Source organism: Ailuropoda melanoleuca, chromosome 18 (genome assembly GCF_002007445.2).
Source record: "Ailuropoda melanoleuca isolate Jingjing chromosome 18, ASM200744v2, whole genome shotgun sequence".
NCBI lineage: Eukaryota > Metazoa > Chordata > Mammalia > Carnivora > Ursidae > Ailuropoda > Ailuropoda melanoleuca.
Window position 1 is genome coordinate 12,461,654 of NC_048235.1, and position 22,110 is coordinate 12,483,763.

Below are 22,110 nucleotides of genomic sequence, written 5' to 3' on the forward strand. Positions count from 1 at the left end.
GATAGCAATCCAGATAAAAAGTGTTCAAGAATTTCTGTAATCCTCGTTTGATATGGAGGCCACTATGCTCTAATGGTGGTATAGAAAACCTTTAGCTTTCTGCCAATTCTAAAACTGAAAGTTAATCTGCCCTAGAGAAGGTAGTATTTTATTTTCACCCATTTTTATGTTCTTTGTTATAATTTTTTTGTATTCTAGTCTGTACTTTGAATAAGCTTTTCTAAGGTATACAGTAGGTTCAGTATAAATGTGGAATAATTTTATTTCCTTTATCAAGGGGACATAACCTCTGGTTTTAGCATGGCCATTCTAATAGAGAAAATCTGTTTTATTGCCAAGAACTTAAGAGAGGAAATGTCATAGTCTTTTTTAAAGTTAGTCTCCCGTTTTACATATTTTTAAATGAATACACCTTTTGACACTATTTTCTTCTCTATTTTGGGGTTGATTTTACCTTTTGCAGATCTGTAGGCTCTGTTTTCAGCACAACACCCCATTGGATGCAATTGCTCAGTTCCGAAAACACATTGACTTGTGTAAGAAAAAAATCGGAAGTGCGGAGTTGTCTTTTGAGCATGCTGCATGGATGTCTAAACAGTATGTTTTAAATTGTGCTTTTAGAATTATTTTCTTTAAATTTTTTTGGGATTTGGAGGAACAGAATTAGCATGGACTTTGGTTCTCAGTTGTGCTAAGCTTTTTGTCAGTAAGTAGGCTTTTAGAGATCTAGCTAACATAGATGTTTCCAGTAATGGTAGATGTTGATTCATAGAGTTCCTTAATGGAAATCACTTAATTCACGGTGCCATCTTTTTTATTCAACGTATATATATGGAGTTTCCACCACGTGCCTAGGTGCTGAGAATATAGCCACGAACAAAACAAAATCCCTGCTGACATGGAACTTGCTATTCGAGACTGATGTTAAAAAATTCTAAAATGAAACCGTTTCCAAAAACATGGCTGTATTTGAGTGGTGGGAACTATGTTGACATACACATTGATGGTATATTTAGAACGATTTGCCAGTATAGAAGAGTCGACTTAAATGCGGAAGTTATCTGTAACCTGTAATTAGTGTGTGTTAGTATTTACCAAGAAACCCCAACAGTTTATAGTTCATCAGTAGCATTATTTTAACACAGTCTGCTGAGGTTATGTTTCCAGGATGAATAATTATTAGAAGTAAGCTGCTCTTTCTTTCCTTTTTCCTTTTCATCCTTTTTTTATTTCTTGATTTTTTCTTTAAGATTCCAGGCCTTTGGAGATTTATTTGATGAAGCTATTAAGTTAGGGTTGACAGCTATTCAAACTCAGAATCCTGGTTTCTATTACCAGCAGGCAGCATACTATGCCCAGGAACGGAAACAGCTTGCAAAAACCCTCTGTAACCATGAAGTAAGTTACCGACTCCGGTATTACCTGGCTCTTAGGAAATGTATTAATCTTCTCTCGAAAGAAGATAAGACTGATTGACGTTCATAATTTTTTTCCAAGCCTTTGAATAGAATCAGTTTTTATTGTCTGTATTTTCAGGAATTATGATTATTTTCAGTTTTAACCTGAGTACTCCCTTTCCACTTGTGGATTAAGCGGAAGTTTTTCTGTGAAGAGCTGACTTCTGATTGGCAATAAGTTAGTGATTTAGACAAGGGCAAATTACTTTAAAATAAAAGTCACAGTTTAGTCTGAGCCATGCTGTAACTCCCATCGATCACTGCCGTAGGAGTTTGAAGGACTTGACCTACCAAACAGGAAAATTTTGGACTTCTTTCTCTTCCTGGGGTTTTCCTCTGTGGAAAATTCTTAAGAATCAGTTCGAGGCATAATGTTAATTGCAGTTTTCTTAACGTGACATTTCATTTTGCCTTCCTCGTGGGTGATTATAGTTAGATACCAGTTTCCCCATAAGCACCTTTAAAATGAGAACGTGGTATGTATAGGTATAAATATATCTATACATTCGTATAGTTCTGTCAGTTTATTTTCCTTTAAAATCTGCAGTTTTCTTCTCTAAAGATAGGTGAATATTATCAACAGTGCTACTTTAAAAATGGTTCCAAAAACAGTTTGCACATTAGTACTTAAAATGTTGGATTTTTTTCCCCCTTAAATCATGATGTAACTACAGTTTTCTACCATGTTACTTGCATATGATTTATAACTTCATTGCATGTTTTATATTTAAAAATTAGGCATATTAAAATTTGAGCACAGTATTTTAAAAGGTGATTAAAACTACGTTTTATAAGGATATAAGGAAATGAGATTAACAAATACCCTTAGTTGGAATGTGAAATGAAATTTCTTTCAAATAATATTTTTGAAGCCTCAAAATCATATCTTTTGACCGAGAACTCTATTTTCAGGAAGTGTCAGGCAGATAAGAGATCCTTAGAGAGAAGTACTGAGATTTACTTATAAAGTTCTTTGGGCAGATTTATTAATTGTAATGTAAACAATTGTAACAAGATGGACAACATAGGGAATTTGTTAAAACGTGGAACAGCAGGCAGCCGTAACGAGTAACAGTGTAGAAAAATACTTAATGATGGGCATTTACAGAATATATGTAAATGAAAAAAGCCGGTTGAAAAATTATTCCGGTTTAGGGCGCCCGGGTGGCACAGCGGTTAAGCGTCTGCCTTCGGCTCAGGGCGTGATCCCAGCATTCTGGGATCGAGCCCCACATCGGGCTCCTCCGCTATGAGCCTGCTTCTTGCTCTCCCACTCCCCCTGCTTGTGTTCTCTCTCTCGCTGGCTGTCTCTCTCTGTCAAATAAATAAATAAAATCTTAAAAAAAAAAAATTATTCCGGTTGATAACAAATAAATGTTTGCATACAAAACCTGGAAGACTAATGTATACACTGTTAACAGTTTTAATAGGTTTATAGGTGTTTTAAATTTTTATCCTCTTCCTTTTGGATGTTCTCGGTATTTCTCAACAATGTACTTGCATTATATTTTGGGTTCAGAGGGGAAAAGTAACAAGAAAGAAAATCAGTGTAAATTAGTAAATTCTGGTGCCAAAAATATCCCTCCCCAAGCAATACCAGGACTTAATACACAAGTGATAAAGAAGGAAAATAGTGTCTTCTTTTTAAAACTCCTTACCATGTTATTTTCGTTTGCACAAAAAGCACTTAAACATGTGGGATAAACATCGAACATAATTGTATATATTTTTACTGGTTTATCACAGCAAAGATGAAAAAAATATTACAGAGTTAGTTACTATGAAATGATTTGTCAGAATCAGGTTCATTTATTCAGTTTAATTTTTATGAGACTGTGTTGGTATTAAATGGAACATTTATTTTCATTTTTGTGAAAATTTAATGTAAAAATATTCACAACTTTGGCATCTGGACATATGTTTGATATTTGTATTTGTGAAATGTTTTTATTCTGTCAAAGATGGAAGGCAAGTTGGTTTGTGATAGGTTCATAAACTCTAACTTAGGGCTGTGTTTTACTTCACAGGCTTCTGTAACGTATCCTAATCCTGATCCGTTAGAAACACAAACAGGCGTTCTTGACTTTTATGGACAGAGATCATGGCGACAAGGAATACTAAGTAAATAATTTTTCCCTCCTCCCTTTTCTCTTAACCTCAAAAGGCACAGATTGCTATCACAGTTTTTCCATTGGCTACATAGGCTATAACAAAATATGTTGAGGTAAAAATGTGTGTTTTTTAAATATCTTTTTAAAGATTTTTCAGTTCTTTAGTTTTTAGGATGTTTTGTTTAGATCACTACATCTTCGAATAGCTTCTAATTAAACATGAGTGTGATTAAAACATTTGGGGACATCTCTTGTCTTAAATGACACAAATAATAAGCCACTTCGGTCTAGTTAATATTTTAATTCTAGTTAACTTTGACGATTTATTATAGTTGATCTTTTAAACCGGTATTAACTTGTATCACCTTAGAAATGTCTCTGCGTCTTTTTTGGGTTTGAGACGTACTTAAGTTGAGCAGTTTCTGTGGCCATCAAACCTTAATTGTTAAGAAAGTATTTACTTTAATCTCCAGAAAGTACTCTACTGAGAATGATGTCGATACTCTCCTTCAGGTGGTTGGTTCCACTAGGCTAGAGAATGCTGAGTTCAGTAATGTTCTCTTCAGAACGGAGATCACAGAGAAGTTGCCAGGCTAATAAAGCCGTCTCTTAGACTCTTTAAAATTCTAGAATGTTTAAGAATCTTAAATACATTATATTTAAGTAAAGGATTCAAGGAGTGTACACATCCAATGTTCATGTGAAGGATTTATGTTAAATGAGCTATCTAAGATGGGTTGCGTCTTATCTCACACAGGTTTTGATCTTTCTGATCCTGAAAAAGAGAAGTTGGGAATTCTTGCCATTCAGCTGAAGGAGAGAAGTGTTGTTCACTCTGTAAGTTTGTGGTTGTTGTTTTCCCAGCAGAAACTATTTTTCTCAGTATTGGAAGAATATGTGAGATTATTTTTTATTGGAATGTTTCACACTTTCTCTCTTCTAACAGGAAATAATAATAACTCTTCTGAGCAATGCTGTTGCACAATTTAAGAAGTATAAATGTCCAAGAATGAAAAGTCATCTAAGTAAGTATCCATAACATGCCACAGTGTCATGCGACTTTGAATAATTTAGAATTATGTACATAAAATCTTTTTGCCTTTCCAGTGGTTCAAATGGGAGAAGAGTATTATTATGCAAAGGATTATACCAAAGCTTTGAAGTGAGTCCTATCCCCCATTTATTTTTATAAGTAATCTGATTACCTCAGAGCAAAATGAGAATAGAAATGTGTTTTGAAGGATTTATTATTTCCATATTTATTGCTATTTCTATGAAACTCCATTTCTGTGATATTTTTTTTCAACTGCTATCTGCCAGTACAATCATTTTCAAAGTCTTAGGAAACCATGTTTAGCTAAATGTGAAGTTACCCGTTAAACTATTTCAGTAAGAGTTTCTGACGTGTATATAAAATGAGTCAAGCATGTTACTTCCTCCAAGATGTCTTCAGGGCCTTTCTAGTGAAGCTGTTTCAGCGTGTCTGACATCTTGCCTTCTGTCAGGTTGCTGGATTACGTGATGTGTGATTATCGGAGTGAAGGATGGTGGACCCTGCTCACGTCTATATTGACCACAGCTCTGAAGTGCTCCTACCTCATGGCCCAATTAAAAGATTACATTACTTACTCCCTAGAACTCCTTGGAAGAGGTAACTTGGTGTTCTTTCAGTACAATTCTGAATCTTTAAAATTCTGTAGCGTCTTTAAGCTTCTTAAAACTGAAAGAATAGTTCTCGAGTCTTTGACCGTACTTCCACCTGGTGTAAATTGGTTTGCCAAGTGAAGGGACTCATACTTTCAGGGAACTTACCATAGTCGAGGTCTCATGATAGTTGAGAAAAACAAAATTCTTCTTCCGCTTTTTTTTTTTAAATGTCATGAAATGGTTTTTCCCATTGAGTTCAAATGTGAGAATCTAGAGCGTTGGGGCTCATGTAGGAAGCCGTGTTGTTGTACGTTGTCTGGAATTGTGCTTAGCTATCTCAGAAGAGGTATTTATTCTGTAGTATTTTAATACCTTCTGTGGGGGTAGTGGCCTTACTTGCCCGTCTTACAGTTACAGTTTTTCTCCTACTTCCTTCATGTTAGCTTCAACTCTGAAAGATGACCAGAAATCTCGGATCGAAAAGAACCTCATAAATGTTCTGATGGTAAGTCGGAGTTCTTTCTATAATAGAAGCGTGTCCTGGGGATATGTAGACCTAGACCTGTATCTGTGTATTTTTATCGCTAGCTGAGCGAATGGTACTCTGTGTTGGTGCAGAATGAGAGTCCTGATCCGGAACCCGACTGTGATGTCTTAGCTGTGAAAACGGCTCAGAAGCTGTGGTCAGACCGCGTCTCCCTGGCCGGCAGCAATGTCTTCACGATAGGGGTGCAGGACTTCGTGCCGTTCGGTGGGTAGCCCGCGCCTGCAGTGTTATTTCAGAGAAATCATCCTTATTGCTACAAAATGAGCAGTTGCGGAACCGTAAATATAAAAGTCAAAGAATGTTCAAAATATGTCATCCTATAGATGAAATTGTGATTTTTTTTCGTTCTCCCTATTGACTTATAAAGATTTTCAAAAATTTAAGTACTTAGCTTATGTATTAAAATTTACTTTGTTCGTTTGTAGTTTAGGTGTGATTTGAAATGCATTTGAAAAGACAGTCCTTTAAAAAGCTTTTTCTGTAATGCCTAGATGGGTATTTTTTTTAAGTTTTTTTTTCCTGTAAAGATTTTATTTATTTATTTGACAGAGAGAGAGAGACAGAGAGGGAACCCAAGCAGGGGGAGTGGGAGAGTGAGAAGCAGGCTTCCTGTTGAGCCGGGAGCCTGATGGGGGCTCGATTCCAGGACCCTGAGATCATGACTTGAGCCGAAGGCAGACGCCAAAGGACTGAGCCACCCAGGCGCCCTAGGAGGGTATTTTGAAATAAGTTAAAACTAACAATGATTTTTTCCCTTTACGTGTTAGTTACGTTTCAGGAGCAACTATGTTTTTAGAATTAAAGGTTGTTTTGAAGTTATACTTTCTTTAACTTTGTTTTGTTTATTTAAAAATGAGCTGCATTTATGTATGTTGAAATGCTTCAAGGGCAGAATTCAGTGAGACTATCCAAGGTGGACGTTTCCTTCCAGAAGAGTAAGTGTCATGGGTATGTGCCTCAAGGGTCCTGTAATGTGTGACTCTCTTTGTTTTATTTCTAGTACAATGCAAAGCCAAGTTTCATGCCCCGAGTTTTCATGTTGATGTTCCTGTGCGGTTTGATATCTATCTGAAGGCTGACTGTCCACATCCCATTCGGTTTTCCAAGCTTTGTGTCAGCTTTAATAATCAGGTAACAGTACCTCTTACTGTGTTTTTTCTGTGTGTGTATCTTATTGTAGCTTGCATTAAATTAGATGAAATGAACTTAGCGAATTCTAGGTCTTAATGGTTGCATTGTAACAAATGGACTTTGGTAAAGTCTATTTGAAAATAAGTGGATTTATAGTTCTCAACTTCTGTATTAGCCATTCAGGTTTTACACTTTTCCCTACGTTTTTTCTTCCATCCTTAGGAAATGAAGGAACTTTATTTTTTGTAATATATAACTTGAATTTCAAATGAAATCTATCAAATATAATCTAATTTTCAAAATCATTTGTTTTATATTCTAACACTGGTATTAGTTTTTTATTATTAAACTGTTAAATGTTTGATGTTAAAGAAATTGAACTGAAAAGATGAATATAAAGTGAAAAGTAAGTGTGTGCCCTCCAATTCCATTCCCCAGAGTCATCACTATTAACTTCCTGAACAGTCTAGACATTTTCTGTGTATGCACATAGAAGCAGCTTTTTCTTTCTGTGGGACTAGGATTATATACATTTGCACATTTCTGTAGTATATTAGAATGTTGTCAAGTACTTGATTACATTCCAAATATTTCAGTTACAAGCTCACTTCAGAGATAATTATCTTCTGGTCACCCAGAAAGTATATTGAGCCGTTAACCAGCAAGCATTTAACCAGCAAGTATTCTTAGCATCGTGGTGAACCTCAAAACATTTAGCATATATCAGCCCTGTTAAAATGGAAACATTTTGGGGGCAGGGACCAGCACTGACTCACAGATTGCCCTCGTAGGTAGTGAGGACTAAGTTACATGGTGTGGGCTAGAAATACAGTTACAGTAGGCGTGCCGAAGAAGAGGGATGAAGTTTCAAGGATAAGATGAAAGGAAGCTACTATAAAGCAGTGAGAAGGAGGAGCATGTTTGGCAGGAGGAAACGCCAAACAGAAGCAGGAGTATACATTCTGGGTTATGGGCAGTGGGGACCCCGGCCTCCCAAGACCAGAGGGGCTGTGAGCTGGGCAGTGGGACATGAGGCCGCGTAGCTTGAAGGAGCTTGAAGAGTTCAGCAGGGATTGGCTAGTAAGAGAAGTATTTGAAGATTTATTTATCCATTCATTTATTCATGTTCTGTTTATTGGATGGTGGTAAAGAAAGAGCTTTACCTATCTTAACATGTATATATATATATATATTTTTTGACTCTTCACAACTGAAAAATTGCCCTGGAATAGGATCAGTTCAATGAACTGGGGTCACCTGAAAATCATTTGTTTTATTCAACTTCAGACCATTACCCAGCGATTCCTTCTGATCAGTTTGAGGGTTTTAAAGGAAGAGCATGAAATGTAGAATTTAAGAAGCTTTTTTCCAGTGATGAAATGGAAAGAAATGACTTATGGAGCCTCTTTCTGCGAGTGCAGGTGCTAACGTGTGAGGGCTTGCTTTGGGGTGTTCGTGGTGGCAATGGGAAGAAAGGGCTACCAGGGACATTTACGAAAGGAGTCAGGATTGCTGAGTGTTTGTGTAGAAGATAAGGGGGATAGCATGAATAAAGGACAGCCCCCCACCGGCCAGTAACTATTTGTTTATTTTATGGTTAAAGTGCACCTACAGCATGATGATTTGAAACGTGTACATATGTTGCAAACTGGTAGATTCCTTAGTATCAATCACCTCAAATAATGACCTTTTTTCTTTTGTGGTGGGAACATGTAGGATCTACTCTCTCAGCAACTTTCAGGCATATAGTACGGTTTAATTAAGTATAGTCACCATGCTGCACATTAGATCCCCAGAACCTGTTTGCCTCATCACTGGAAGTTTGTGCCCTTGTTTCAGCATCTCCCATCTCCCCTACCCCTCAGCATCCACCGTTTTACTGTTTGTATGAGTTCTAGATTCCACACGTAAGTGAGATCACTTGGTAGTACGACAGGAGATTTTGTATGTGATGTTACTTCTTGGATTGCTCTTGCCTCCTCTTACAATTCCTTCTCATGTTCTATGCCCTTAAAAGCCTCACTTCCTCAGGGACGCCTCCCCTGCCTACCTGATCGATTTGCCTAGCCATAAGCCTCCATAGTACTTATCACAGCTGTGGTTTCACTTTTGTCTGAATGATTATTTGTTAAATTGTGTTCTTTATTAGAATGTAAGCTCTCCTAGGACAGATAATTTTTTTTTATGATTTTTTTATTATGTTGTGTTAGTCACCATACAGTACATCCCCGGATTCCAATGTAAAGTTCGATGATTCATTAGTTGCGTGTAACACCCAGTGCACCATGCAATATGTGCCCTCCTTACTACCCATCACCAGTCTATCCCATTCCCCCACCCCCTCCCCTCTGAAGTCTTCAGTTTGTTTCTCATAGTCCATAGTAGGACAGATAATTTTTTTCCCTCAATCATGAAAATTTTTTTTGAAATAGTCTAAATCTGGAATTAGAGGATAAATAGATCCTTATTTTACTTTTCCCATTATATCCCACTATCCCATTTCTTCCCCCCCTTTCTTAAACAACAAACAACCTCTATTATTAAAAACTAGTTTAAAATATTAAAATAAAATGAAAAGCAATTAGTTTTTAAAGGTAGATTATATTCTGAATATGTGTTATTAGAAATCCAAGATACAAATCATAAGAAAAAAAGTAGTGCTTAGGTTTCAGAAGCATGGAATAGAAATGAAAATTAGAGGGAAAGTATTAAACTTAACAATAAGAATTTCCTGTGAAGATAGTTCATTTGCTAGGATAGAAGATGGCTCTTGGAAAGTTCTTGAAATTTATTGAACGGATGAAAGTGGTGATTCCATACATGTACACAGGAAGGACGTCTCCCTTTGCTCCTCTGTGAGGAGTTGCTCTTCTGGGATGGTAGATGTATATCCAGTTTCGGACATGCCGAGTTTGGTAGTAGAATTCTCTTCTAGACAATTGTGGATAGGAACTTTCAGCTAAGGGAGTAGGACAGAATTAGTTTTTAATGTAGGAAATATTAGCGTAGAGATGTGGAATATGTAGAAATGGCTGAACTTTGTAATGAAATGACTATAAAGGGAAAAGAGGGGCGCCTGGGGGGTGCAGTCGTTAAGCGTCTGCGTTCGGCTCAGGGCGTGATCCCAGCGTTCTGGGATCAAGCCCCACATCAGGCTCCTCCACTAGGAGCCTGCTTCTCCCTCTCCCGCTCCCCCTGCTTGTGTTCCCTCTCTTGCTGGCTGTCTCTCTCTGTCAAATAAATAAATAAAATCTTTAAAAAAAAAAAAAAGGGAAAAGAACTGAAAGCTAAGGAATGAAGCCCGCGGAGCCTCTGAATTAAGGGAACAAGAAGAAAATAAGACTTTTGAGGGAAAAACAGTAGTCAAGAAGGATGATATTATACGGTCACAGAAGCCAAGTAGAAAGAAAGCTCTTTAAGAAAAGGGGACAATAGACAGTAACGTCCAAAGAAACAAAGAATAGATCATTTTTTTCTCTCCAGGATAGAGGTGTGTAAATGTTTGCAGAAATCAGCTTATATGTGGTGAACTGTCTTGACCTTGTGCAGCGCGGAGAGGATGAGTGCTTCCGTTGGGCCTAAACTACTTCTCATTCATCACCCTTCATGGTGCTTTAGTTTTTGAGTAGTTAAACTTATCTAGCTCCAAATCATTTAGTGTCAGCAAAACGTACGACATTTGATGTTTATAAACTGTGACCCTTGCTAACCTCTTTTACAGGAATATAACCAGTTCTGTGTAATCGAAGAAGCAACCAAAGCAAGTGAAGTTTTGGAAAATTTGACTCAGGGAAAGATGTGCTTAGTTCCCGGTAAAACAAGGAAGTTTTTATTTAAATTTGTTGCAAAAACTGAAGACGTGGGAAAGAAAATTGAGGTTAGTTATGAAATTTGTTTAAAACAGACTTCAAGTGACAAAACGGTGTGTGTATGTCAGAAAAAATTTCAAATCATACACAAGTTTATTAAGTGAAAAATGAACATCTTCCGCTTGGACTTCCCAAGGGATATCATTCATGGTTTGGTGGGTTTTCTTTTATTGGGACTGTACTATACATAATATTTTATCGTTGACTTTTTTCACTTATCAGTGTATATTAGGCATCATTTCCTGTTAGTACATACGACCAGCCTGATTTTTAATGGCTACATAATCAGTTAAAGACTTCTAAACAAAATATATATATATTAAATACTGTAGCAATTTTATTTTGTATGATATGACATAATTCAGGCTAGAGATCTATATCATGTTAATGTTTAAACATTTCTGATTGCATTTTTTAAAGAAAAAAATGAAGATATCTATTTTAAAGGATTTGCTTAATGTGCATAATTAAAATGCCTTATAGAAATATATGATGGAAGCATTATTTTTATCGAGCATAAACTCTGGAACCAAACTACATGGGTTTAAAGTCCACCTCTCCAGCTTACTAGCGTATGGCCCTGGACAGTTACTTGACTTCTTTGTATCTCAGTTTAATCATCTCTATTTATTTATTTATTTTTAAAGATTTTATTTATTTATTTGACAGAGAGAGACAGCCAGCGAGAGAGGGAACACAAGCAGGGGGAGTGGGAGAGGAAGAAGCAGGCTCCTAGCAGAGAAACCTGATGTGGGGCTCGATCCCAGAACTCCGGGATCACACCCTGAGCCGAAGGCAGATGCTTAACACTGCGCCACCCAGGCGCCCCTCAGTTTACTCATCTTTAAAGTGGGGATAATAATGGTACTTACCTCTTAGTGTTTTGTGAGGATTAAATCAGTTAGTTGATGTAAGTTGATTGGAATAGTGATTAGTACATAGTAAGCTCTCATTAAGTGCTTGTTTTCCATGGCTTGAAAATCTTGGTGATGATTGGCTAATCTAACCTTAGGACCATTTCTAAGATAGAAACAGAATACTACCAGTGTTCCCATAACACTTTCTGTGAATCTGTTGATTTTACTATTAATCAAAATCCAGCATTTTTTGCTTATTCACTAAAAAAAAATTCTTTATGATTTTGACTAAATCCCTAATTACATTATTTTTTACAAGGTACCTAAGGAAGCCTACCAGATAGAAATCATAATTAATAATGCTATTTTGAGTATATTAATGGATTTAGTTGAAAGGAACATTTATTCATTTAATAATAGTATAGATGTCTTCAGGAAAAATATGTTTGGAATTAGGAATTAGGTTATGAGTATGTTCACGGTCATCAAAACATTCATGTGTTTCACTCAGCAGCCACTAATTGAACATCTGTTACATGAGGTTATTATCTCTGTTTAAAGGTGAACCTAGTCAGTGTCACAGCTAATAGATGACCAGGACAGCTCTCACAGCAGGTGTTCTGACCTTATCACCCTGTGGGTCTCTAGAGGAACTCGACAGACTAGCAGTCACTGCATCATTTGTCACGCGGGGATGGTGACGAGTATGAGGTGGCATTTCTGACAGCCCTCCATCTTTCAGATTACTTCGGTAGATCTGGTTCTGGGCCTCGAGACGGGAAGATGTGTGGTTTTGAATTGGCAAGGAGGAGGAGGGGACGCCGCTTCCTCCCAAGAAGCCTTGCAGGCCTCACGTTCTTTCAAAAGACGGCCTAAGCTCCCCGACAATGAGCTTCACTGGGACAGCATAGTCATTCAGGCAAGCACAATGTACGTCCATCTCGAGAGGCAGATTGTGGAAGGCCATCTTGTTTCTTCTAAATACTTTGTTTGAATAACTTGTTTTCTTAAAAATCGGTTACTCAGCTACAGTTTGTTTTCCCCAAAGGATCATCTCCAGAGTTCCAAACATTTCTGTCCATCTGCGACATGACCCTCCTGCCCTGACTAATGAAATGTATTGTTTGGTTGTGACCGTTGAGTCCCACGAGAAGACCCAAATCAGAGACGTGAAGCTCACTGCTGGTTTAAAACCTGGTAAACATTCCTTTTTAAAAATTGGTCAGTGTTCATTCAACATAAAATAAATATCAGTGGTGTCAACTACAGGAAGTTTATTTAAAATATGGTTGTGAAATGGTCTGTGCAGTATGCATTGTTAGGAAATGTTTGAATTCTCTGTATTTTAAAACACTGCTATTAACACTTTTAGGACAGGATGCCAATTTAACTCAGAAAACACATGTGTCTCTTCATGGAACAGAACTGTGTGATGAGTCCTACCCGGCTTTACTCACCGACATTCCTGTGGGAGACTTACATCCGGGGGAACAGGTGAACCTTGGTCAACTACGATGGGAGAGGAAATCACCTAGATTGCAGTTTTAAATATGTAGCGAGTCTTAGATAGTTCTAGAGCATTTTAACAGCATATCCTGAGACTAAAAATGGGGTTTAACTAATGCATATTTTGTACACATTTTACATATTTAAGTGTGTAAAATGTTGTAAGCGGTTTTTATATGAGTGATTTCAGAGTAAATGACCCTAATATGGAGAACTAGTTGCCCTGATAAAATAACTAAATAACATTAAATATGTAACTTAGTGAAATAACTTCTCAGGCAGCTTTTATTTCCAAACTAAGCACAAACAATTATTGGAAAGTTGAGAATGATGATAAGAAAAGGTAGAATAGTCATGATCGCACTCTTATACTGAGGCAGGAACAGCCTGTAAAAAGTGTTCAAGAATTTAGTCAGTTGGTCCAGTAAACTCTTAAAAGGTAGGGAACATTACCCTAGAATATGTGTGAGAAGGAAATCTCTGAACTATTAAAGTGCTTTTATTTTGTTACAGCTAGAAAAAATGTTGTACGTTCGCTGTGGAACAGTTGGTTCAAGAATGTTTCTCGTGTATGTTTCTTACCTGATCAATACAACTATTGAAGACAAAGAAATTGTTTGCAAGTGTCACAAGGTATAACTTTTCGTAACTCCTTCAGGAAGGATCCTATGTGGAGTGCTCCCTGTTTTGTGTTTTTAGTTTACCTGTAAAGAGATGAGCAGCTTAGGTGCCTGTAATCTATTAGAAAGTTTTTTAAAATTTACAGATTTTAATTAAACATCTCTTGGGTTTTTTGTGGGTTTTTTTTTGGTTTTTTGTTTTTTTATCATTTATACCTATTATAAATGATATACTATGGCCGTCAATGCTCAAACTTTAGAAAATTGGCCTCCGTGGCTTTTCGTACAGTCAAGGGGTTTGGGATTTTTTGCAAAAAATCTTGAGATTCTAAACCTATGTGTTTCTTTATAAATTCACACATTAGGCAAAATCAGTAAGTTGGTTATATGCTGAAGGTTTTGGAGGATGGGAGGTCTCCTTTTATGAAATATTTTTTCTGTTAAATGGACTCTGGAAATTGTTTCTGGTAAGTGCAGATAGAGAGAATGAAAATAAGAAGGCCAGCATGGTCATAGTCAGCGACTCGGAGGCAACTGCTGTCACCTCGTTGGTGTATTTTCTGTTGGTCTCTTTTCTTTTATAGCGATTTGGGGGAGCCATGTTTTTATTTAGAATTACCCGTATTGTCTGTAATTGCTTGTATCTTCTTTTAGTAATGGAAAATCGTGATGTTTCCTGTCTTATTAGTCTTACCTGTGTTGTTTTGGCCTGTTCTCAGGAACTGGGCCCTCTGCCGGCAGAGGAGAAGTCCAGTCAGTTTGGCCATTTGTAGTATGGTTATGGCGCAGAGTCTGGGCCGTCAGCTGTTTTGTGAGTCAGTAGAACGCAACCCCATCCTAAGCGAGTTAGGAGTATTTCCCAAGTGGAAGGAGGGAGGGCATTTAATATATAAAGATTTCACTTAGCCTGATGCACTGGAAGGAATCCTGGATGGTGAAGTAGGAGGTGAGAGTGCCAGTCTCAGCCTGGCCTCCTAACGTGGCGCTAAGGCTAGCCACGCACTCCTCTGGCCTCAATTTCCTCATCTCCAAGACAAGAGCAGTACAGCTCTGTGTGGCTTCAGAGTCCTGAGCCCCGGATGTCATTTCTACTTGGGATAATGATGCTTCCAGTAGACTTGGAACATACCTTTTTAGAATAATTGTCTGCTGTGTAGTAACAATCCTGGCATCAAGCTACAGTGGTGTGCAGTGCTCTCTTCTCTCAGGGCACAATATTACTGAGGTGCATTCTGCTTGTTTTTAATCCCTTCCCCTATTTCCCCATCCCCCCACCGCCCTCCCCTCCCGTAACCATCAGTGTGTTCTCTACAGTTTTAGAGTCTCTTGGTGTGTCTCCTTTTTTCTTCATTTGTTTTGTTTCTTAAATTCCACATATGAGTGAAATCATATGGTATTTGTCTCTGACTGACTTTTTTCACTTAGCGTCACACTCTCTCACTCCATCTATGTCATTGCAAATGGCAAGATTTCATTTTTTTATGGCTGATTGGTATTCCACTGTGAGGTGTAGGTGTGTGTATATATCTGCCATCTTTTTTTATCCATTCATCTATTGATGGACATTTGGTTTGCTTCCACAATTTGGCTATTGTAAATAATGCTGCAGTAAACATGAGGATGCATCTATCCCTTTGAAGCAGTGTTTTCGTATCTTTGGGTACATGCTCAGTGGTGGAATTACTGGATCACATGGTAATTCTATTTTTAATTTTTTGAGGAACCTCCATACTGTTTTCCACAAAAAAATATCATCTGCCCATTTTTATAATTGGATTATTTGGTGGTTGTGGTGTTGGGTTGTATAAGTTTTTTTATTTTTTGGATACTAACCTTTTATTGGATATGTCATTTGCAGACATTTTCTCCTATTTACTAGGTTGTCTTTTAGTTTTTTTAGAGAAGCTATTTATTCTTCTATCAGCCAGTCCATTCCCAAGATAAGCTTTTAAGGGACACTAATTCTGAGGGACAGAAATAGATATTACACAAAAGAATGAATTGGTCAAATATGTTTGGTTAAAAGGTGTTAAACAGATATTTTGACTCAGGGTTTAATGCAGCTTTGAATTTGCTAATGCATGTTGAGAATTTCTCAAAAGGCTGTGGTGATTATCTTTCAGAATTATCTTACTAAGAAGCACTTCTCTCATGGAATATCTGTCTTACAGGGCCTAGTGTTATTTGTAAGACATTTTGGAAATTTAAATGTAAATTCTTTTCCCTTCACTGGATTAAATCTCATTTTTACCTGCCTGTGAGTCTGCTTCGTAGGCCGTGTGGAAATTTAAAGTGGGCCACATCTAAGCAACTCACTGATTTGCTTCTTCATTTCCATCTATCTTTTCTATGGGGGAATACTGAGGCCCTAGGCTTTAGATCATGGAACCCCTGCATGGGTTTTCAACCACTAATATCCTACTTATTACAGTTTCTTTAAAAGTTAGCTTGATGGTATTGAGAGGAAGTATTTGAAGCATATTATAGTAATAACATGGTTCACGCATTCCACTAGTGCTGCTTATACATTGTCTCACTTCATTGTCGACAGCTCTTCGAGGATTGTGAAACTGAGACTCGGAGAACATGTCCCCTCCCCAGGGTCACCTCACCTCACTGTGCCCAGAGTACGCACGGTGAATAAATAATGTGTTCTCCAGGATTAAAACCCAAATTTCCTGGCATTTTTACAGCCTGAGTTTTTAATCAACGTGACTTTTTTTTTTTTTTAAGATTTTATTTATTTGACAGAGAGAGAGAGGCAGCGAGAGAGGGAACACAAGCAGGGGGAGTGGGAGAGGGAGAAGGAGGCTTCCTGCTGAGCAGGGAGCTGGATGTGGGGCTTGATTCTAGAACACTGGGATCGTGACCTGAGCCGAAGGCAGACGCTTCATGACTGAGTCACCCAGGCATCCCTCAACATGACTTTTTTTTTAAAGGGTTCTCACCATTGGGCTGGGTGGTTTGGTTCCAAAGCCATAGTAACCCCAGTGTTTAGTGAATACACTCAGAGAGGAGACGTAGTGTGTTGGTTAAGAGTATAGGCTTCAGGATCAAATCTGGGTCCGTTTTTGCCTTTGTCAGTTACTAGCTATGTGTGACCGCTTCATCTTAAAATGACGAGTGTGGGCTGCCTGGGTGGCTCAGTTGGTTAAGCATCTCTCTTCAGCTCAGGTCATGATCTGAGGGTCCTGGGATCGAGCCCCGCATCGGGCTCCCTGCTCAGCGGGGAGTCTGCTTCTCCCTCTCCTCCTGCCTCTCCCCCCACCCCCGCTTGTGTGTGTGTGTATGTGTGTGTGTGCATGCTATCTCTTTTCCTCTCTCTCTCTCTCTCTCTCAAATACATAAATAAAATCTTAAATCTTTATAAAAAATTGCAAGTATAATGGCGTCTGTTTCCTTGAGTTCTTACAAACATTATGTAATGCTGCTCTAGTGATTATAGCACTGTCATGTTTTATTATTGTTGCTATCATTATTATTAGTCATCTTGTGTTGAGTCAAGGTGAAGAACTTAGACAAAAAGAAGACTCAGATTCACCACTAGCTTTGTGGGCCGAGGTCAATCATTTAACCTTCCTTAACCTCTAGTTCCTCTTCTGTAACATGGTGACAGTGCCCGTCCTGCTCACTTTTACTAGATCCTGAGATAAATAATGTGTTAGAAAGCACTTGCAGTGTGAACTGTTATAAAACTGTAAGATAATTTATTAGAAATAGTGGTCTGGTCTCTCTCCATAGGTTTTTACAAATATTATCTGAGGGGACGATCCTAGCTTCTTAATATATAAATTGGGATTATTTATTGATCTGTTACAGATTATGTTTTGTACACCTTCTATTTTTAAAACTATTTTTAAGTTTAGAAAAGCCACTGAATGTGCCCTTTAAATTTTCTTGCAGGATGAAACTGTAACTATAGAAACTGTCTTTCCATTTGATGTCGCGGTTAAATTTGTCTCTACAAAGGTATGTTTCTATAAAGCATTTTGGAAATCATTTCAGTTATAAAAATTAACAGAAAAAAGTAAAACGGATTACTATAGTTCCAGACAGACCTTTTGTCTTCATTTGTGACAGTTTGAGCACCTGGAAAGGGTCTATGCGGACATCCCCTTTCTATTGATGACGGACCTTTTAAGTGCCTCACCTTGGGCCCTCACTGTTGTATCCAGTGAGCTCCAGCTTGCTCCTTCTATGACCCCGGTGGATCAGCTGGAGTCCCAAGTGGACAAAGGTGAGAATGGATCATCCCCCTTAATTAGAAGACAGGTGCGTGCGTGTGTGTGTGTAGGTTACCAGTTTAAGAGTTAGCCTTTTGCTAAGGGAGGGTAATTGAGACTGATACTCACAAAAGCAAATAAATTTGGAATTAAGGTAGAATTAGTATCATTTACTCTTTGCTTGCGTATACCTTATTTTAAAATATAAGATTTTTGCTACTAGATGGAATTTACTCTTTGAAAAATGTACTTGGAAATAAAATATTTTTTCATATTTGGATTTTTTATAGATTGCTTTTTTTCTCATTTTTAATTGTTTACTATTATGTATAACTTGAAATGGTAAAATGTGTTGATTAAAGAAACTTGGGGAAAATATAAAAGAGTAGACAATAACTTTTCTAAATCATCTACAACAGTATAGAGAAGAGAGTAAACCCAGGGTGTTACCTTTCTGGTGCGTCACACTTTGGACTTGTATGCTTCTTGAGCTGTTAGAAAAAAAATGAGTTTGAATGTTAACCCAAGCAAAATCGTGCTCAGCTGTATTAGAAAGGTAAATATTGTATGCAAAAAAAAAACATGAGATATTCTTAAAACCAAATGTAAGTGAGTAATTTATTTGCTCAGTTTATCTACTACTGGACTTTAGTGTTACAAGTCATATAGCTGATTTGCAATACAGATTAAAATTATATGAGTAGTTTTAGAATTCCAGTATTTTTTGCATCTGGCCTGAAAATAAGTTTCAGTATCTATCAGTAAATAATCAACAGGTATTTATCAAGTTCACTGTATGGCACTGTGCGAGGTTCTCAAGACACCAAAAGAGCCACCAGTCTTCATAGTCACTTCTGTGCATTTTAGGAAAGTCATCATAAAGGACGATAGGTGAAATAGATAGGTAGATAAAATCAAACACGTCCCTAAACCTCTCTGTTTAAATGCTACAAATAGGTCCCGATTCTGTGAAGTAATAATTAATTTTTCCTTTCAGAATGCCTTCGTAAGTTTTGTTCTTCTGTCTTTGGAAACTTGGTTTTCTCTTGTGGTTTTGGAAGTCATTGTCTCTGGTTCTACTTTGTTTCTCTGTCCTCTTCTTCCTTTTCTCCTCCCTGTGCTAGCTGGGAATAATCATGAGATTTAGAGTCACACTGAACTGGATTCAATTCTCAGTCCTACTGCTTGCCCTTTTGTTATGTTGGACTGTTCATTGTGTTTGATTAACTTCTCAAAAGTTCAAGAAGATCATGTATATGAGATAGTGTGGGTGAGATAATCTATGTGAACATCTCAGCCCAGTGCTTGTCTCCTAACAGCTCAACACAAGCTAGTTATTTGTCTATTCTTTGCTGACTCCTTTTCTTACCGCTTCAGTGTTGGTCATTTCCAGGATCCTGACTTTGGCTTCCTTTACTTTCTGTGCAAGTCTTCACCTGCCACACAACCTTAGGCCTCCTGCTTTCTGCAGTCCAGCTGGAGGAACTGGTGCGCTCTTGGCTCCAGCTGGGAACCACGGAGACAAAGTAGGCGCCCTCTGTGCGTGCACATCCTGCCCGGCACCACGTTCTCCTTTCTTCATGTGTCTTGAATGCAGAGATTCTCACCATCTCTCCTCTGGCCTTCAGAAACACCTTTTTAATTGGTTTCCTCTTTGCCATTCTCTCCCCTAGTTTGCCTTTCCTATTGCTGCCAGAGTTTCATTTCTCAAGAAACTATCCTGAACTTGTTATTCTCACTTAAAAAACTTCATGACGTTCCAGACCTTTCCCAGCACAGCTTCCCTTTCCAGCTTCTTCCGCACCAGCCTCTCTACTTCCCCTTCCTCTTTCCCAGACTTGGACCCAGCCGAACTTTTCACAGTCGGCAAACATCACTTCCATCTGATTTTGAACATGTTAGTACCTTTGCCCAGAGGTACTTCCCTTTTTCTTTCAACCTGTCGAACTCTTGCGTGCTCTTTAGGACTCCCGTAAGCTTTGACTTTTTGATCGTCCCAAGCAGGGCTAGGCCATCTTCCTCCTTTACTGCCGGAGTATCTTGTGCGTCTGTTACAACACTTACCCGTTCTACCGTAATTACTTCTTTGCAGTTACGGCGCTGCCAGTACACTGTGTGCTCTTGAAGAGCTGGAGCCGTGACGTCATCTTCTTTGTATTGCCAGCCTCATAGTAGTTGGTTAGTAAATGTTCATTAAATTAATGAATAATGTCCACCTCGAATATCCCGTTACTGGTTTTCTCTTGCTGCTGTAACAAATTACCACAAAGTTAGTGGCTTAAAACAGCACACATCTATTATCTGAAAGTTCTAGAGGTCAAAGGTCCTAAAATCAAGGTGTTAGCCGGGCTGCATTCCTTCTGGGCTCGAGGGAAAAGCCTTTCCTTTGCACTTTTCAGCTTTCAGAGGCCCGTTGGATCCCTCACCTCTGGCTCCCTTTTCTGTCTTCAGAACCAGCTGCGTACCATCTTCAGATGTTCCTTTTCTGGCCTCGGCTTCCATTGTCACATCTTTTTCTCAGACTCCCCCTTACCACCCTCTTTCTCTCGTAACCCTCGTGATTACATTGGGCCCAACTGGATAATCCAGTGTGATCTTCCTACTTTGAGGTCCTTATCTTAGGCATGGCTGTAAAGTACTTTCTGCCATGTTAGGTAACGTTCTGGGAATTACGACGTGGATATCTTTGGGGAAGGGGGTGGCATGGCATTATTCTGTCTGCCCCCTCGAAGAACACCAGAATTCATGCATTACAAAATATGTGTTTGACACATTAAAAATAACAACTTTCCTAGGTCATAAAGTTGACCCTAATATTAATTGTTAATAAAGATTATATCATTTTGTTTAACTTCCTAGAATTAAGGATGACTTGTTGGAGCAAGGTGGGGAGGGGGGAGGCAATATGAATGTTCCAAAAAAAGGTGTCTTAAGATGTCTGAATTAATGTATGCTTTATTTACCAGGCTACAGTATCATTTCCTAGGCCTTAAAAATTACTTAAAAGTAGTTAATTAAAGTAGAGATTGGCCCAGCTTTTTTCCCTTTGGCTTCCAGTTTCTACCCACAACACAACTGTTAATTTATCACAGCCTTCTTCATGTCTAACTAAAAACAATTAGTTAATATTTAGAGACTTTGTTACTATCATTTGAAAGTTTCACTGACGGATGTGCTAACACCAGCCCTCAACGGGCCCTGTTGCTGGCTTGCGTTAAAGGAGGGGCTCCGCAGACTGCGAAGGGCTGACAGGCAGGGAGGCCCTGGTTCAGATGAGCATATGTCTTGTCATCAGGAATTTATGCTAAATTTGGCAGGAGGACAGCATCCTTGTGTAAGAGGTAAATAACCAAATTAGGCAATAACGAGGCACCGTGTAATGTGTTTCCATTTGATGGTGTCAGTAATGTGCATTGGTTAGAGAAAGCCAGAGTTGGCTGGAATGACATTTTGAGTACCTGAAGGGTTAACTAAAAATTTCTTTTTCTCTACCGTGAAATGTTTCCTTTGGAGATTTGAAATAATTTGGAGGAAAAAAAATAATCACCAAATGGTATTATCCTGACTCCAGACTTTTCCTTTTCATTAGTTTCCATAGGAACTTGTCACAGACCTACAGCTGCTTTGCCTGTTTATATTATAATGGAATATTGATATATTAGAAAAAACCCCGGACAGGGACTTTGTGACCTTGAAAAAGTTATTTAACATCTCTGAGCCTTAGTTTTTAAGTCTCTATGAATAATGTATAACTGATAAAGTATTCTTTTTTTGTTCTATTACCAGAGCTAAAACTCTCCTTTCATAGAGGAAATCATTGCATAAGGATTATAAAAACTGTTTCTTGTAGTTGTCTTACAGACTGGAGAGAGTGCTAGTGAATGCTTTTGTCTTCGGTGCCCATCTGTTGGAAATGTTGAAGGTGGAGTAGCAACTGGGCATTATATTATCTCCTGGAAGAGGTAAATGATTTCAGCCCTGTCTTTTTTTCCTTGTCTGTGCTATTCTCATGCCTTCATTATTTGTTGTTGTCATTTAATATTTGAAAGCTTCTGTCAGTCCTGGGGTGAAGACTAGAAGTCATATGCTATCACTAACCATTTGTCAAAAACACAAAGATTAAAAGGGATCATTAAACTTTC

General features: G+C 38.1%; 1 protein-coding gene and 1 long non-coding RNA gene across 3 annotated transcripts in view; one reads left to right on the plus strand and one right to left on the minus strand.

Annotated features, from left to right (window-relative positions):
- The window catches only part of TRAPPC11 (trafficking protein particle complex 11), a 46,306-nt gene that overhangs the window by 14,614 nt on the left and 9,582 nt on the right, over positions 1 to 22,110 (plus strand). For both annotated transcript variants that reach the window (XM_034647639.1, XM_034647638.1), the window contains exons 9-26: positions 464 to 597; positions 1,251 to 1,398; positions 3,485 to 3,578; positions 4,326 to 4,405; positions 4,515 to 4,593; positions 4,676 to 4,730; positions 5,074 to 5,219; positions 5,659 to 5,720; positions 5,834 to 5,966; positions 6,763 to 6,893; positions 10,615 to 10,770; positions 12,362 to 12,549; positions 12,668 to 12,816; positions 12,992 to 13,113; positions 13,639 to 13,758; positions 17,649 to 17,714; positions 17,826 to 17,982; positions 21,819 to 21,930. In XM_034647639.1, coding sequence (XP_034503530.1) covers positions 464 to 597; positions 1,251 to 1,398; positions 3,485 to 3,578; positions 4,326 to 4,405; positions 4,515 to 4,593; positions 4,676 to 4,730; positions 5,074 to 5,219; positions 5,659 to 5,720; positions 5,834 to 5,966; positions 6,763 to 6,893; positions 10,615 to 10,770; positions 12,362 to 12,549; positions 12,668 to 12,816; positions 12,992 to 13,113; positions 13,639 to 13,758; positions 17,649 to 17,714; positions 17,826 to 17,982; positions 21,819 to 21,930 — 2,132 coding nt within the window. The remainder of the gene's footprint in view (positions 1 to 463; positions 598 to 1,250; positions 1,399 to 3,484; positions 3,579 to 4,325; positions 4,406 to 4,514; positions 4,594 to 4,675; positions 4,731 to 5,073; positions 5,220 to 5,658; positions 5,721 to 5,833; positions 5,967 to 6,762; positions 6,894 to 10,614; positions 10,771 to 12,361; positions 12,550 to 12,667; positions 12,817 to 12,991; positions 13,114 to 13,638; positions 13,759 to 17,648; positions 17,715 to 17,825; positions 17,983 to 21,818; positions 21,931 to 22,110) is intronic.
- Positions 9,739 to 19,646, minus strand: LOC117797087. The gene is made up of 3 exons (XR_004621948.1): positions 19,338 to 19,646; positions 18,419 to 18,459; positions 9,739 to 9,852 (listed from the first exon to the last, which is right to left on the minus strand). It is a non-coding gene; the product is annotated as an uncharacterized LOC117797087 (long non-coding RNA).